At 39.4% G+C, this 15,478-nt stretch overlaps 2 protein-coding genes across 4 annotated transcripts in view; one reads left to right on the top strand and one right to left on the bottom strand.

Annotated features, from left to right (window-relative positions):
• The window catches only part of UCHL3 (ubiquitin C-terminal hydrolase L3), a 346,469-nt gene that overhangs the window by 249,213 nt on the left and 81,778 nt on the right, over window positions 1-15,478 (bottom strand). The window lies entirely within an intron of this gene.
• Window positions 1-15,478, top strand: part of TBC1D4 (TBC1 domain family member 4) — a 216,731-nt gene that overhangs the window by 144,896 nt on the left and 56,357 nt on the right. For all 3 annotated transcript variants that reach the window (XM_060129035.1, XM_060129034.1, XM_060129036.1), the window contains exons 5-8: window positions 3,442-3,574; window positions 8,349-8,440; window positions 8,723-8,833; window positions 14,359-14,478. In XM_060129035.1, the coding sequence (XP_059985018.1) occupies window positions 3,442-3,574; window positions 8,349-8,440; window positions 8,723-8,833; window positions 14,359-14,478 (456 nt within the window). The remainder of the gene's footprint in view (window positions 1-3,441; window positions 3,575-8,348; window positions 8,441-8,722; window positions 8,834-14,358; window positions 14,479-15,478) is intronic.

The following is a 15,478-nucleotide window of genomic DNA, read 5'->3' as shown; positions in this document are numbered from 1 at the left end:
ATTTAATTTTGCCTGATGGTCACACTAAGAATACTTTCTTTTTGGTTCCATATGATTGATTTATCTTTAACCATTCCTTTACTTTTAACTTTTTAACACTGCCTAGGATTTTGTTGTTGTTGCTGTATCTAAACTAAAACAATTAAGTTATTCATAGTATGCTAATTTAACTTTTAGTTGCTCTGATTCCATATGAGAATTTATAGGCCGTCTGGAAAAAGTGGTAGATTAAAAAAAAGTAAAACATTTAAAATTTTAGAAGTCGAATAAAGTTTCTAGTAATATTTATGGCTAGGAGAAATTGGTAGCCACATTTCAGTCACCATTGAAATGATCTCTTGGTTCATCTACAAATAGATAAGAAAATATGAAAGTTCAATATATCCATTGGGGACCTTTTGCAACACAGTATTACCAAATAGCAAATAATAAACCTACATGAAAGCTAAGCGGATGACTGACCCCTTCAGTGCCTTAAATAAATGAGAAACAAGAAAACAGAAATAAACATCTGCATAAGTGATTGAAATTGCTTTTGAATACATCACAAGGCAAATGAAATGAAAATGCAAAGGCATTAAAGCATGTAGTGCTTTTATTTTTTATTTTTGCGGTACGCAGGCCTCTCACTGTTGTGGTCTCTCCCGCTGCGGAGCACAGGCTCCAGACGTGCAGGCTCAGCGGCCATGGCTCACGGGCCCAGCCGCTCCGCGGCATGTGGGATCTTCCCAGACCGGGGCACGAACCCGCGTCCCCTGCATCGGCAGGCGGACTCTCAACCACTGCGCCACCAGGGAAGCTCGTGCTTTTATTTTTAAGAATTAGAATTCTTTGTTTTTAATTATGTTATAAAAGAACAGATTGTGAATAATTCATTTTTTGTGCATGGAATGTTGTGAAATTATTTATAAGCCTTTTAAAAAGATGGTTATATAGTGGCTGCTTGGTGCTTGAACTCTCCTTTTAGTAATATCAGATGAATAGAGTATCTTTTTATTCCAGGTTCTTCAGGCATTCAAATGCAGACGTAGATTGAATCCTTTAAATAAATGGTAGCTTTTTCTTAAACCAGGCCATAAGAGAAGGGGATAAAGAGTCTTTTTATTTTTAAAATTTTAAAAAAATTATTTTATTTATTTATTTTTTGGCTGCACTGGGTCTTCGTTGCAGTGCGCGGGCTTTCTCTAGTTGCAGTGAGCAGGGGCTACTCTTGGTTGCGGTGCGCAGGCTTCTCATTGCGGTGGCTTCTCTTGTTGCGGAGCACGGGCTCTAGGAGCACGGGCTTCAGTAGTTGTGGCACACAGGCTCAGTAGTCGTGGCTCCTGGGTTCTAGAGCGCAGGCTCAGTAGTTGTGGCGCACGGGTTTAGCTGCTCTGCGGCATGTGGGATCTTCTGGGAACAGGGTTCGAACCCATGTCCCCTGCATTGGCAGGCAGGTTCTTAACCACTGCGCCACCAGGGAAGCCCTAAAGAGTCTTTTTAAAAATGGGTTATGTGTGTGAGGGTTCTTTTTCCTCCACATCCTCTCCAACACTTGTTGTTTCTTGTCTTTTTGGTAATGACCATTCTAACACATGTGAGGTGATATCTCCCTGTGGTTTTGCATTTCCCTAATAATTAGTGAATTTGAGCACCTTTTCATGTTCCTGTTGGCCATCTGTGTTGGTTTGAATGTGCATTGATGCTGCCACTATGGAAAACAGTATGGAGGTTCCTCAAAAAATTAAGAATAGAACTGCCAGGTGATCTGGCAATTCCACTTCTGGGTATTTATCTAAAGAGAATAAAAACACTAATTTGAAAAGTTATGTGCACCCCCATGTTCATTGCAGCATTATTTATAATAGCCAAGATATGGTAACAGCCTAAGAGCCCACCGACAGATTAATGGATAAAGAAGATGTGATATGTATATACACACACAATGGAATATTTTTCAGCCACAAAAAAGATGAAATCTTGCCATTTATGACGACATGGTTGGACCTTGAGGGTATTATGATACCTGAAATAAGTTAGAGAAAGACAAATACGGTATGATTTCACTCATATGCAGAGTATAAAAAACAAAAACAAACACATAGTTGCAGAAAACAGATTGGTGGTTACCAGAGGGGCCGGGGGTGGGAGGGAGAGCAAAATGAGTAAAGGGGGTCAATTGTATGGTGACAGATGGAAACAAGACTTTTGGTGGTGAGCACACTGCAATGTACACAGAAGTTGAACTAAATGTTGCACCCGTGAAACTTATTTAATGTCATAAAACAATGTTACTGCAATAAAACCAGAACAAAACAAAACATGGTTTATGAAGCATGGTAAATGGTTTTGAATATCAGAGCTAGTTTGAATGAGGCCCTGGTACTTCGTAGCTGCCCATGCAGGTTTTAGACTTTGATCTCAATTGTACAGTGGGTGAGAAAGCCACACTTTACACTGATGATTGTGTCACAGAGGAGGAGACCTGGCCTGAAGTCGGCTTGACAATGCCTGGAGGATGAGCTGTTAGTTGACCTCAAAGAAGCAACCAGGAAACCAGAATGCTAGATTCCAACTTCTTGACTGAGTCACTGGAAGAGCAAGGAAGAAACTACCTGGCAGTTCTCAAGCTGCCGGCCTAGGGCTGAGACCCAGCTATTAGGCAGCATGACTGCAGAACTTCTTAGTGTCACAAATCAGAAGCCAAATGAAAATAAATAGAAGCCATAGAGAAAAGGCCAGTAGTCTTCATAGAATTCCCCCAACATTATTTGTTGGGCTCATTTCCCCCTAGAACTTTGGTTAAACACATGTTCGCTTGTTGTTGCACTAAAAATGATCCAAAAGGATCATTATCATAAGATACCTATTAACACAAGTGATTTGTTAAACCTATTTTGTTGCTCCCTATGTATTGCAGACAAAACTTCCAAAGAAATCTTTATCTGACAAAGTATTTTAATTAAACAAAGACCTGAGATAACCAACAATGACCTACTGTATAGCACAGGGAACTCTATTCTGTGATACCTATATGAGAAAAGAATCTGATAAAGAATGAATATATGTATATGTATAACTGAATCACTTTGCTGTATACCTGAAACTAACACAACATTGTAAATCAACTATAATCCAATAAAATTTGAAAAAAAACAAATACCTGATTGTCACTTAACTGTGATAGCATAGCACTGAGTGGGATTCAAAAATGGCATTCAAGTAACAGATCAGTATTATGCACATTAAAATGGTCTTATTTCATCCAGTTTTCAATTTTATGTATAATTAATTGAAGGTCTAACTTTGAGACATTATTTTCTCACTACCAGCTCTGTGGTCACCAAAATTCCATTATTAATATTTAGTCAGCATCAACAAAGTCTCACATTGCTGTTGGGCTTTTAATGTGTTACCATGAAAGCAAACTTTTATAGACCTGGATTTTGTTTCTTCTTGTAGGTTGATGAGGTAATGCTGACTCTGAAACAGGCTTTCAGCACGGCTGCTGCCCTGCAGAGTGCCAAGACCCAGATTAAGCTGTGCGAGGCCTGCCCTATGCACTCTTTGCATAAGCTCTGTGAAAGGATTGAAGGTACAGTATAAGTTGGCCTTGGCAAAGACGAGTTTGCTTGGCAAAGACAAGTTTGCTTTGGCATTGGGGAAGTGAGAAAGTCGCTACTGTCATTGACTGCTGCTTTGTTTTGAGGTGAACCGAGAACCCCAAGAATCATTTCTCATGTCTAGTCAAATTTGTGCTGTCAGTCTCTCCTAGGTGCTTGGCTTTTTTTCCTCTTTCTTTTTTCTTTCTTACTTTTTTTCCGAAGGCAGACTCAAGGGAGGAGCTTGCATTTCCCACAGTTCCTAAGACTCTGCTATGTGCAAAGTGGGAACTGACCAAATATTTGTTGAATGAATGAAGAGAGGCAAAACCATCCCAGAATATCTACTGTTTAAGTCTTTTTTTTTTTTTCCTTTCTCACTCGATGATGTGTTCTCTTTTTCCTAAAGGTTTAGAACAAGAATGAAACTTGCTTGGCTTTTCAGGGTCGTTTGAAAATCACACAGATAATAGACATGATGTCATAAAGCAAGTTTTTTTAAAAAATGTGTTTTGAGGAGGGAGAAGAGCATGAGGAAGAGGTGACCCTGACTCAGTTTCCCTTTCTTCTCCTTGTCTCTTACTAATAAAAATGGTTGAAAACTACTGTGCCAGGGAAGACACACAATTTGATAAACACTTGTTAAGCATCTAGCACTTGCCAGGCAGTGTGCTTGGCATTGGGGATGCGGAGATGGTTGAGATGTGGACCATGCCTTCAGGAAGCTTAGAGTCTAGAGTGGGAGACAGGCTTGTGAGCACGTAAATGCAATCAGTACGATAGGTGTTGGAGTCGATGGGGAGAGTGTGGACTCCAGAACAAAGCAGAGAATGGACGAGCCACTGTCAGTGCAAATGGAGATATCTGTTCAGTAGGCAGGAGAATCATAGGCACATGGGAAAAGTGATGATGGACAGCCGTATTTATTGAACATCCACTCAGCTGTGTGAACAAGCACTATTTAAATGTAATACTCAAAATTTTAAAATTTATAACTATAATTTTACAGAATGCACCTTATTTTCAAATATACATGGAAACTTTACAAAAATGGAACATTCTTTGGTGTATGGTGAAGAGAATATTATAAATCTGAGGAGGAAAGGCTGAGTGATTCAGGAGATGGCGTTGGATCAATTTGCTATCCAAAGAGACAAAGATTCCTTCCACTTATCCTACTCAAAATACATTCTAGGTGGATCAAAGTCCTCAATGCAAACAAACAAGATGCTAAAATTGTTCAAAGAAAGTAAAAATATTATTTTGTCCCTAAACAAGAAAGCCTTTATTAAGACACAGAAATGCAGAAACTACCAAAAGAAGACATTGACAGATTTGACTTCATAAAATCTTAATATTTTTACACAACAACAACTGCTTACTTGGAAGTTAAATGATCAGTAACAAATGCTGTTTGAGTAACAAACAGCAGATTGCTGTTCAGAATTTGTAAAGACTGTTATTATCTATAAGAAAAAGATAAAAGCACCAGTAGAAAATTACACAAATCATATTAAAAAACACTCCTCTGAAAAAAAATTTATAGTTTTAGAGACCTTTGTAGAGACCTTTGTAAAGACTTCCCTGGTGGCGCAATGCTTAAGAATCTGCCTGCCAGTGCAGGGGACACGGGTTCGAACCCTGTTCCCAGAAGATCCTACATGCCGTGGAGCAACTAAGCCCGTGCACCACAACTACTGAGCCTGCGCTCTAGAGCCCACGAGCCACAACTGCTGAGCCCACGTGCCACAACTACTGAAGCCCGCGTGCCTAGAACCCATGTTCCTCAACAAGAGAAGCCACCGCAATGAGAGGCCTGCGCACCGCAACGAAGAGTAGCCCATGCTCTCTACAACTAGAGAAAGCCTGCACGCAGCAACAAAGACCCGATGCAGCCAAAAATAAATAAATAAAATAAGTTAATTGAAAAAAAAAAGAAATAATACACATTATACATCCAGAAATAGTAGGGTCTCTTCCAAGATCATGAAGGGAGTGAAACTTAAGGTTCCCTAGCTTCAAGGTATGCATATATCTGAAGGGAGCAAATGAAGGGTTCATGTGAACTGGAAAAGATTCACACGGGCTTCTTTTCCTAAGGCCTTAGATAACACCTTCTGATATGATTGTTTTACCCTTGCCTTTGACATCGGGCGAAGAGAGCCGTAAGATAGGGCAGTGTTCTGATAGTAAGAATGAAAGGAATAGCAATAATGCAGATGCTCCCATAAGACTTACTGTGTCTCGGCCCTGTTGTGTTTTCCATATATTAGCCCACTTAATCCATACTGAAATCCCACAAGATGGGTGGTGTTTTGAATCCTCATTTTACTGATGAGGAAACAGGCGCCGAGACACACAGTGGGTAATAAGGGCCACATCCTTATCACTTAGGAGGGGCAGAACTGGGATTTGAACTTGTTCCATCTGTTTCCAAAGCAACTTGATGTTCTCTCTGAAAGAATATCAGAAAGCCAGGATTTTCAGGACCAAGCTGTCTTGAAGCCTTGGCATCAGTGTTTCCCAAATAGTTGTTTTCATCTGGGTAAGATAACAGTGTGAATTCTAAACTTGTGTTAGGCTTAAGCACAAAGTATAAAGCTGGAAAAAGGACCACATTCAGATTCAACACAAATTCACGGGAAGAGAAAGTGAGAAAGATATTTAGAGATATTTAGAAGTATCTAGATATTTGTATCTCATATTACTTACTCATGTCATTGACTCACCTGTCAATACCTTTGGCTGCATTAATAAGGAGTTCTTTCTCTACTGAAAAAAAAAAGAAAGGGAAAAGATGCATATGCTCATGTTGAGTCCTAATCATCTATCCCTATGTCAAGGGAGCTTTGTCATTTAGACCAGGAAGAAAAACACCAGCCATGTTGGGGGACCAAAGTGAATCCAGGAGGCAGTGTCTAAGGGGACCATCTCTCAAGGACCAGTCCTCAGAATGTGGAACTAAAGGGATGTTGAGCACCGTAGAGGTGGAGCAATTACCCTCAGTCGGGTTTTCCTACAATAACGTGCATGAGGGCTAAATAGTATACTTACCTCTCAGGATCGGTTAATTCACTCACCAGTCACTCAACAGTGGGGAAGAAGAAAGGCAAATCAGATGCAAGGCGGAGTAGGGGGCATGCATAATTTGCAAATAAGCTGTTTGCAATTCCTCCCCTAAAATAAAGGACTAAAGAAACTTCCTGGGCCATAGATTTAGTTACCTACTTCAAATAAGGACCCTCTTTACTTCTCCTCTTTTTAATCTTTTATCCTCCTACACATGCTAATAACATGCTGGAATATTAAACAACATAAAACAAAACAAAAATGATCATGTGAATCAGTTTCTTAATATATTGCCTAAGGAACCTATTAAGGAGACTTTGCCAGCAAATAATAAATTGTGGTAGTGAGTGGCATCACACCGTCAAAATGAACTTTAGTGTTTCTGTACGTGGTCACAGAGATTTTCACAGCATTTTATTGTACATTGCACAAAGAAAGGTAGAGCTGAGAAGTTTTCAGACGTTTTTCTTCTTTCTGCACAGTGGTTTAAAACAGGCCCAGTGGTGGCACTCTACACATTCTAACCATCATGAAATGAATTCTCGTTCTTTTAAAACAATGCATATTTTGAGGTGAATCTCTCCTAGGGATTTTAAAGTACAGTCTACCTATAACAGTCATTAAATACTATACGTGGCTAGATATCCTCTTTCTAATCAAAGTACGGTAACAGTAGTATAAGTGGTCCCTAACTATGTAAAGGAGATCTGTTCCTTAAAAATGGATGGTCCGGTGAATCCTTGTAAATATGAATTACATTTCCCTTTTTAAAAAATTTATAAAAACAAAAATGTTTTCATGGAAAAAATTTTTGCCCAAGGACTTAATATAAATTATATGCAGAAGTACACTAGATATATAAATAATATGGTATAAAGAGGTAAACAATTTCTTGGGAAAATAGTAACACTAAAAAATGTCACTAAAAACTAATAAGGGCTTCCCTGGTGGAGTAGTGGTTGGGAGTCCGCCTGCTGATGCAGGGGACACAGGTTCGTGCCCCGGTCCGGGAGGATCCCGCGTGCCGCGGAGCAGCTGGGCCCGTGAGCCATGGCCGCTGAGCCTGCGCGTCCGGAGCCTGTGCTCCGCAGCGGGAGAGGCCACAGCAGTGAGAGGCCTGTGTACCGCAAAAACAAACAAACAAAAACTAATGATGCCTTGGTTTTATTACCAAGACCTGTATGAGGGGGAGAGCTTCCTGTGTAAGCTCTAGCTCTACTTTTTAATATTAGTAGCTATTCTTTCTTTTTTAAATGTCAAGTTTTAAGCTTAGAGATTTTGGCCAAGGCTAGTATTCACCTATGAGTTTCTAGGGTGGCTAAGTTTGTTAGTATATTCAATGGTATCTGGTTATGCTGTTGATTTGGTATCATGTATACATTTTTTGTTAATAAGTGTGACTTCAAGATTACTGACGAGGGCTATTGATTTTGGTGAGGAGGTTTTCCATTTTGTTTTAATCATTTTATTGTAGTGTTCCAAGGTCTGTCATAGGCAGGAACACATCTCCTTGAAAAGATTTAACTTCAGAGCCTGCTGGTGAAGGGACAAGCTGCAGTGCATTTTATATATACATATATATATATATATACACACACATACATATATATATAAATATATATATATATACACATACATACACATTTTGATCTCTGTGGCTAGAATCTGTTTAACACCAATCCCCATCATTTCCCTTAGGTCTCTATCCGCCAAGAGCCAAGCTGGTAATACAGAGGCATCTCTCGTCCCTCACAGATAATGAGCAAGCTGACATCTTTGAACGCGTTCAGGTAACATTATTTATAGTCCTCACAAGTAAAGTATAAGGAATGAGAATTGGACCCTGTTTCTGTGAGTTCCTTTTTCCATTTCTCTATCTGACGTTAAAGATAGATATACTACTGCACTGTTGGATAGTTACTACAATGCCACTGTTACTTTTGTTTCTAAGAGCAGCTAAATGCTTAGCTTTACTTACGTTTGTCTGCCAGACAGACAAAACGAAATGAGGGTAAAGTAAAACAATGAAAGCTGTGTTGCCATAATGTGCTCTCCGTCTGTCTGTTCAACAGAAGATGAAGGCAGTCAATGACCAGGAGGAAAATGAACTTGTGATTTTACATCTGAGGCAGCTGTGCGAAGCCAAACAGAGGACACACATACATATTGGGGAAGGCCCATCGGTGAGATGTTTTCTAGTTGACCTATTTTTGTTTTTTTCATATATTCAGTCAAAATATCACAGAAGATGTAAAAGGAATTTCTTTACTTTGTCTTCTCATCTTTAGGGCTAAGCCCTAATAGTCTTTTTTCCCCCCAGCATTTTAGAAGTTTTATAGGAAACTGTAGCAAACATTGGCACATTGAGATAAAATAGTAATGATTTTAAAATGTAAAAAAAATTGTGAGTTTTGGTAGAAAACCAGTAATAATAAATGCTCATGATTTAGAATGAACATACATTTTTAGTAATATTAATCCATTATTTTATTTCAAATTCACATGAACATCTTATTTCATTAAAAACTTATATAGCCTTGAGTGGTAAAGAGCAAACATGCAAAGGAGCAGTAATGTCATGGAAACGGCTACCCTGGCTACAAACAAAGGGATGATATTTTTGTGCACGTGGTTTAGAATGTGTTCCCAGCTGCATGTAGGTAAAGCAAGACCACTGGCAGCAACATCTAAAGAAATCATGACATATTTACCTCTTGATAACAGTAATTCAGGTTATGTCTTAATCTCACTCTATTCAGAACAAACCACATATCGTGTGATAAGTGATTCCTTAATTATTTATTGTACAAGCACTTCTAGAGGACCTTCTATGAATCAAGCTATGTGATAATGGTGACAAAAAAGACGTGAATAATGACGTAGCCTACAGAGAAGAGCCCAAATAATCCAAAAGGGAATGCAAACATAAATAGATACATATAAGAGAGGCAACAAGATGGCTTTTTAAAATTCCTATTAGTTTTATTTTATTTTTTTATATCTTTTTTGGAGTATAATTGCTTTACAATGTTGTGTTAGTTTCTGCTGTACAACAAAGTGAATCATATATGTATACATATATCCCCATATCCCCTCCCTCTTGAGCTTCCCTCCCACCCTACTCATCCCACCCCTCTAGGTCGTCACAAAGCATCCAACTGATCTCCCTGTGCTATGCAGCAGCTTCCCATTAGCCATCCTTTGTACATTTGGTAGTGTATATATGTCAGTGCTACTCTCTCACTTCGTCCCAGCTTCCCCTTCCCCGCCACATCCTCAAGTCCATTCTCTACGTCTGCATCTTTATTCCTGCCCTGCCACTAGGTTCATCAGTACTGTTTTTTTTTTAAATAAAAACCTATATGTGCATTAGCTTACTATTTGTTTTTCTCTTTCTGACCTACTTCACTCTGTATGACAGACTCTAGGTCCATCCACCTCACTACAAATAACTCCATTTCATTCATTTTTGTGGCTGAGTAATATTCCACTGTTTATATGTGCCACATCTTCTTTATCCATTCATCTGTCGTTGGACACTTAGGTTGCTTCCATGTCCTGGCTATTGTAAATTGTGCGGCAATGAACATTGTAGTACATGTATAACAATATGGCTTTTTAAAAGAATGTTCAGTGAACACCGAAGTAGCTACATGTTTGCTTTGGAGCTGGAATGAAGAGTAAGGATAGAGGAAGGAATGAAAGAATTCAAGAGGAAGAGATTTTTGTGGGGGGTGGAGCTGGAGTTTTAGGGGAGATAAAGCTTTCTAATCAGAACAGTTGAAGAATTGTGTGGGCTTTTTTTTTAACATCTTTATTGGAGTAAAATTGCTTTACAATGGTGTGTTAGTTTCTGCTTTATAACAAAGTAAATCAGCTATACATATACACATATCCCCATATCTCTTCCCTCTTGCGTCTCCCTTCCACCCTCCCTATCCCACCCCTCTAGGTGGTCACAAAGCACCAAGTTGACCTCCCTGTGCTATGTGGTTGCTTCCCACTAGCTATCGATTTTACATTTGGTAGTGTATATATGTCCATGCCGCTCTCTCCCTTCGCCCCAGCTTACCCTTCCCACTCCCCATGTCCTCAAGTCCATTCTCTACATCTGCGTCTTTATTTCTGTCCTGTCCCAGGCTCTTCAGAACCATTTTTTTTTAAAGTCCATATATATGTATTAGCATATGGTATTTGTTTTTCTCTTTCTGACTTACTTCACTCCATATGACAGAATCTAGGTCCATCCACCTTGCTACAAATAACTCAATTTCATTTCATTTTATGGCTAATATTCCATTGTATATGTGTGCCACATCTTCTTTATCCATTCATCTGTCTATGGACACTTAGGTTGCTTCCATGTCCTGGCTATTGTAAATAGAGCTGCAATGAACATTGTGGTACATGACTCTTTTTGAATTATGGTTTTCTCAGGGTATATGCCCAGCAGTGGGATTGCTGGGTCGTATGGTAGTTCTATTTTTAGTTTTTTAAGAAAGATCCATACTGTTCTCCATAGTGGATGTATCAATTTACATTCCCAAGGAATTGTGTTTTAAGAAAGGAACATTAAGTGCAAAGTTAAATGGTAACTTTGTAACCATGAGTGAACATACTGCTTGGAGGCCCTTCAAGGACATACTGTTTTTTTTACGGTTTGCATGGGAATTATGGGGAAATAAGGCTGGAAGGCTTGGCAGCAGTGGGATGATGAATAGCCTTAAGTGCTAGATCAGACTTTGTCACTGAAGGACTTCAGGTAAGAGCGTGAGAGGATCAGATGTGTGGCTGGTTGGGTAGGGGGGTTGACAGTGTTAGGACTGAAGTCATATTCTCAAATTAGGAGACCTTGGTAATAGAATACGTGAGAAGTGATTCATTTATCAAGTGCATACTATGTACTAGGCAACAGAGATGAATAATGACAGCTCTAACTGTAAGAAGAAACCAACATGCGGTCAAATGAATTAAAATATGGAATATGGTGTGATTGGCACAGAGATATAAGTATGTACCAGACAAGAGATAACACTGGGACATAAATAGATTGAATGATTCCGTCTTGAAATATGTATTTTGTCTCAGAGAGAGGGTAAACTGGAGCCCTGGAGATGTGAGGGAGGGACTGAGTCAAGAGCAATTTGGGAGGCATGATCCTTAGGACTTAGTGGCTGATTGGATAGATATGTTTAGGAAGAGAGAGGGGCTTGCTGGGAGACACTTCAAGGTTTCAGATTTGGAGGAATTAGATGTAATAGCTAGGAAATACAGAAAGAAGGCAAGAGCGGGGCGAGAGATGGAAATAAGAAATAAGTATTCAATTTTGGAAGTGTGAGATTTAATTAGAATAATGGATTTGGTGCTCATAGAATTTGAGCTGACATTATAAATGTGGAAGACTATGAACTTCGTCACAGATTTGAAGTCGAAGGAGGGTGTTCTGAGGAGCACCCACATTTCAGGCAATGAGTGAATTAAAATGGAGCCAGTGATAAAGACTGAAAGGGAATAATGAGGTAGAAAGATTTATTATGGTGAATGACCAAGGTAGGAGAAGAGTTCAAGCAAGAGGATCAACAATGTCCAATGACATAGGAAGGTCAAGAAACATAAAGCGTCTGTCATACAGAGTGAAGTAAGTCAGAAAGAGAAAGACAGATACCGTACGCTAACACATATATATGGAATTTAAGAAAAAAAATGTCATGAAGAACCTAGGGGTAAGACAGGAATAAAGACACAGACCTACTAGAGAATGGACTTGAGGATATGGGGAACGGGAAGGGTAAGCTGTGACAAAGTGAGAGAGAGGCATGGACATATATACACTACTAAATGTAAGGTAGATGGCTGGTGGGAAGCAGCGGCATAGCAGAGGGAGATCAGCTCGGTACTTTGTGACCGCCTGGAGGGGTGGGATAGGGAGGGTGGGAGGGAGGGAGACGAAAGAGGGAAGAGATATGGGAACATATGTATATGTATAACTGATTCACTTTGTTATAAAGCAGAAACTAACACACCATTGTAAAGCAATTATAATCCAATAAAGATGTAAAAAAAAATAAAGTAGATCTTGTTAAAAAAAAAAAGAAATATAAAGACTAAAATCTGTTCATGGCTTTGATTAAATCAGTCGTTGGTGGTGATAGTCATGTTGACCAGAAAGCCGAAGGCAGTATGTGAGGAGTGATATGCATTTTCTATATGACGGAAGGCGGTCAAGATCACAGAGGAGATTTTAACAAATTGTGTATGTTTTCCTGTCAGTATACTTAAGTTCCTCCCTGCCTCTCTCTCTTTCCCTCCCTTGCTCCCTCTTTTCCTTTCTTCCTTCCATTTATTCACCTGGTATTCACTGAGTAGCTGCTATGTCAGGCATTGTGCTAAGTGCCAACACGATTTCCCTATTTTCGTTGTGTCGTTCGTCTCAAAGCCTTAGAATGATGAGTCAGCCCAGTCCTTATACACAGCCTGAGCCCAGTCCAGCTCACATCTCTATTGTTTTCTTTCCTTTTTGATTGTGATCATGTTTCTTTTATCAGTAACTCCTTAGATGACCCCGTGGAGCCAGCTCCAGTATGGACCTCTATTGCCTCCTGCGTAGACTGTCCTGAAGCCTTCAATCTGATCTTCCAGTCTCTGATTTCCCAGTCCTTTAGGTGATTTTTGAACAGTCCTTTCACATAAATCTTCCCAAAACATTAGTTTCTCAGTGATGCCCCTCTGCCTGTAAATTGTGATCAGTGATTCTTCCTAATTATCCAGCACTTAAGACCATTCGAGGTTTTATCTCCAGCTTCACTTTCCCACTTTCCACTACTTCCCTCTGTTTTAGTCAAACACCTGTACTGACACCCTGTCCCGTGAGCATCCCAGCCTTTATGATTTTGCCAGCACCATCCCCAGTGTTGGGAAAGTCTTCACCTCCTTTCTTCTGCCTGTCTGAATCCCATGTATCCTTTTCTTCCTGACCATTGAGACCCATAACCCATGGTTCCATATTTGATTCTTATGCGTTGCTTTGTGTCAATGCTACGAGTGAACGTATTTCCTCCCCAAGCAAAGGATGAGTTTTCTCTCTTGGAAGCTTCCTGGCACTAAGAACCATGTAATATACATAGTAGCTTTTTATCTCTATATAAGATAAAATATTTGGAGAACCTCATATAGTGGACACATTGTAGATTCTCATACAGTTCAGTACTATCAGTGAATACTTGTCGATTGAAAAGATAAATGACCCACTCACAAATGAAAATGGAATTATAACAAAGGCATTAGCAGAATCCAGCTTTACTAGAAGATGCTTTGTTCTTTGAAACCAATTTTTTGTGTTTTCCTCGGTAATTTGGATATAAAGTATGTAACTTGGAAAGGGATGGTTATAGTTGTTAATCAAAATAACAGCAGTAAAAATGGGCATCTCAAGTTTAGTGTTTGTTAAATGCAGCAGGAATATATTAGCAGAAAGGAAAGACATAAAGGAAAGATCTTATTTCTGTCTTTTTTGTTGCTTACAATATTAAAAATTAATCTCTTTTGCTTACAATCTGTGTGCTCACGATGTGGAACCTAAATTATTACTTCTTAATAGAGCTGCAGAAGAATTCTCATGCTTTTTAGTGGCTTAGCCGTAAGCCTGTCTTTAAAGCTTCATTTAACCTTGAGTATTTCCAACCTAAAATGTATGTTTTTCTTTCCATAGACTATTTCAAATAGTACAATCCCAGAAAATGCGACGAGCAGTGGAAGGTTCAAACTTGACATTCTGAAAAATAAAGCTAAGAGATCCTTAACTAGCTCCCTGGAAAATATCTTCTCAAGGGTAAGATTAAACTGAGGCTCTTTAAGGTATTAATTATGTCTGTGTTTTCTAACTGCTTCATTCTCAACTGGCTCACCGAACATTTCCTTAAAAAAAATTTAAGATAACTTTAAGTTAGTTAACACTTATTTAAAATAATCTCTCAACAAAAGTCTCATTTTCAGATCTAGATTTATTCTGGTGCCTCTGATATCTGAATTTGAGCAGTTGAGATATATGTATAGGAAAGGGGAAATAATAGAATATTGATGGCCAATCCTTTAAGAACTTTTTATCATTTGCCACATAAAGTTATAAAGAAGCCCTTCTTTCACTTATTCCTAGGAGCTGATAGGGAATGCTGAAAATAGTTAGTATAAGTTAACAGACATGCGTGTATTCCATTCAGTGAATTTATATATTCTGTTTAAAAATAAGCAAAATTATTTCTCTTCCTCTTCATTTTCCCCTTCCTGAGCAATTCACTCCTAACGCTATTAGTCGAGACACAGCAATGTAGATGTCTCGGGTCTGTAAGGCAGGGAAGCCACAGTGGCTCAGCACAGGGGGACAGAGCCTGTATGGGTTGCTCTGTATGGGGGTGACCCAGTGCAGCATGTGGACACCAGAGTGCGGTGAGGAGGGTGTCAGCCTACCGGGGCAACCTGGCTTCTGGAAGTGGAGTGAGAGCCAGTGAAGAGGACATCCTGCAGAGGGATGGCTCAGAGCCAGAGTGGAGGGGAGAAAGCATTCAAGGCGCCCAATACAAGGATGGCACCCATGGGTGGGGAGGCTGGAGACTGAGTGGCGTGAGGAGAGTGTGAGGTGTCAATTGTGGAGGTGGGTTACACACAGGGAACTGATCAAATATGTAAATGTTTAAGGATAGTGGGATTCTGGGAGAAGGGAATTACAAATATGAAAGGAAAGGAAATTAGAATGAGTTCTGTGTTGTTGGATTCAACTCAGAGGTAGCAGTATGGAATCTTGGTTTTCTATTTTGAGCAATAGAATTACATAT

Source organism: Lagenorhynchus albirostris, chromosome 18, assembly GCF_949774975.1.
Source record: "Lagenorhynchus albirostris chromosome 18, mLagAlb1.1, whole genome shotgun sequence".
In the NCBI taxonomy this organism is placed as follows: Eukaryota; Metazoa; Chordata; class Mammalia; order Artiodactyla; family Delphinidae; genus Lagenorhynchus; species Lagenorhynchus albirostris.
The sequence above is the reverse complement of the archived record's forward strand: the minus strand, read 5'-3'. Positions and strand labels throughout refer to the sequence as shown.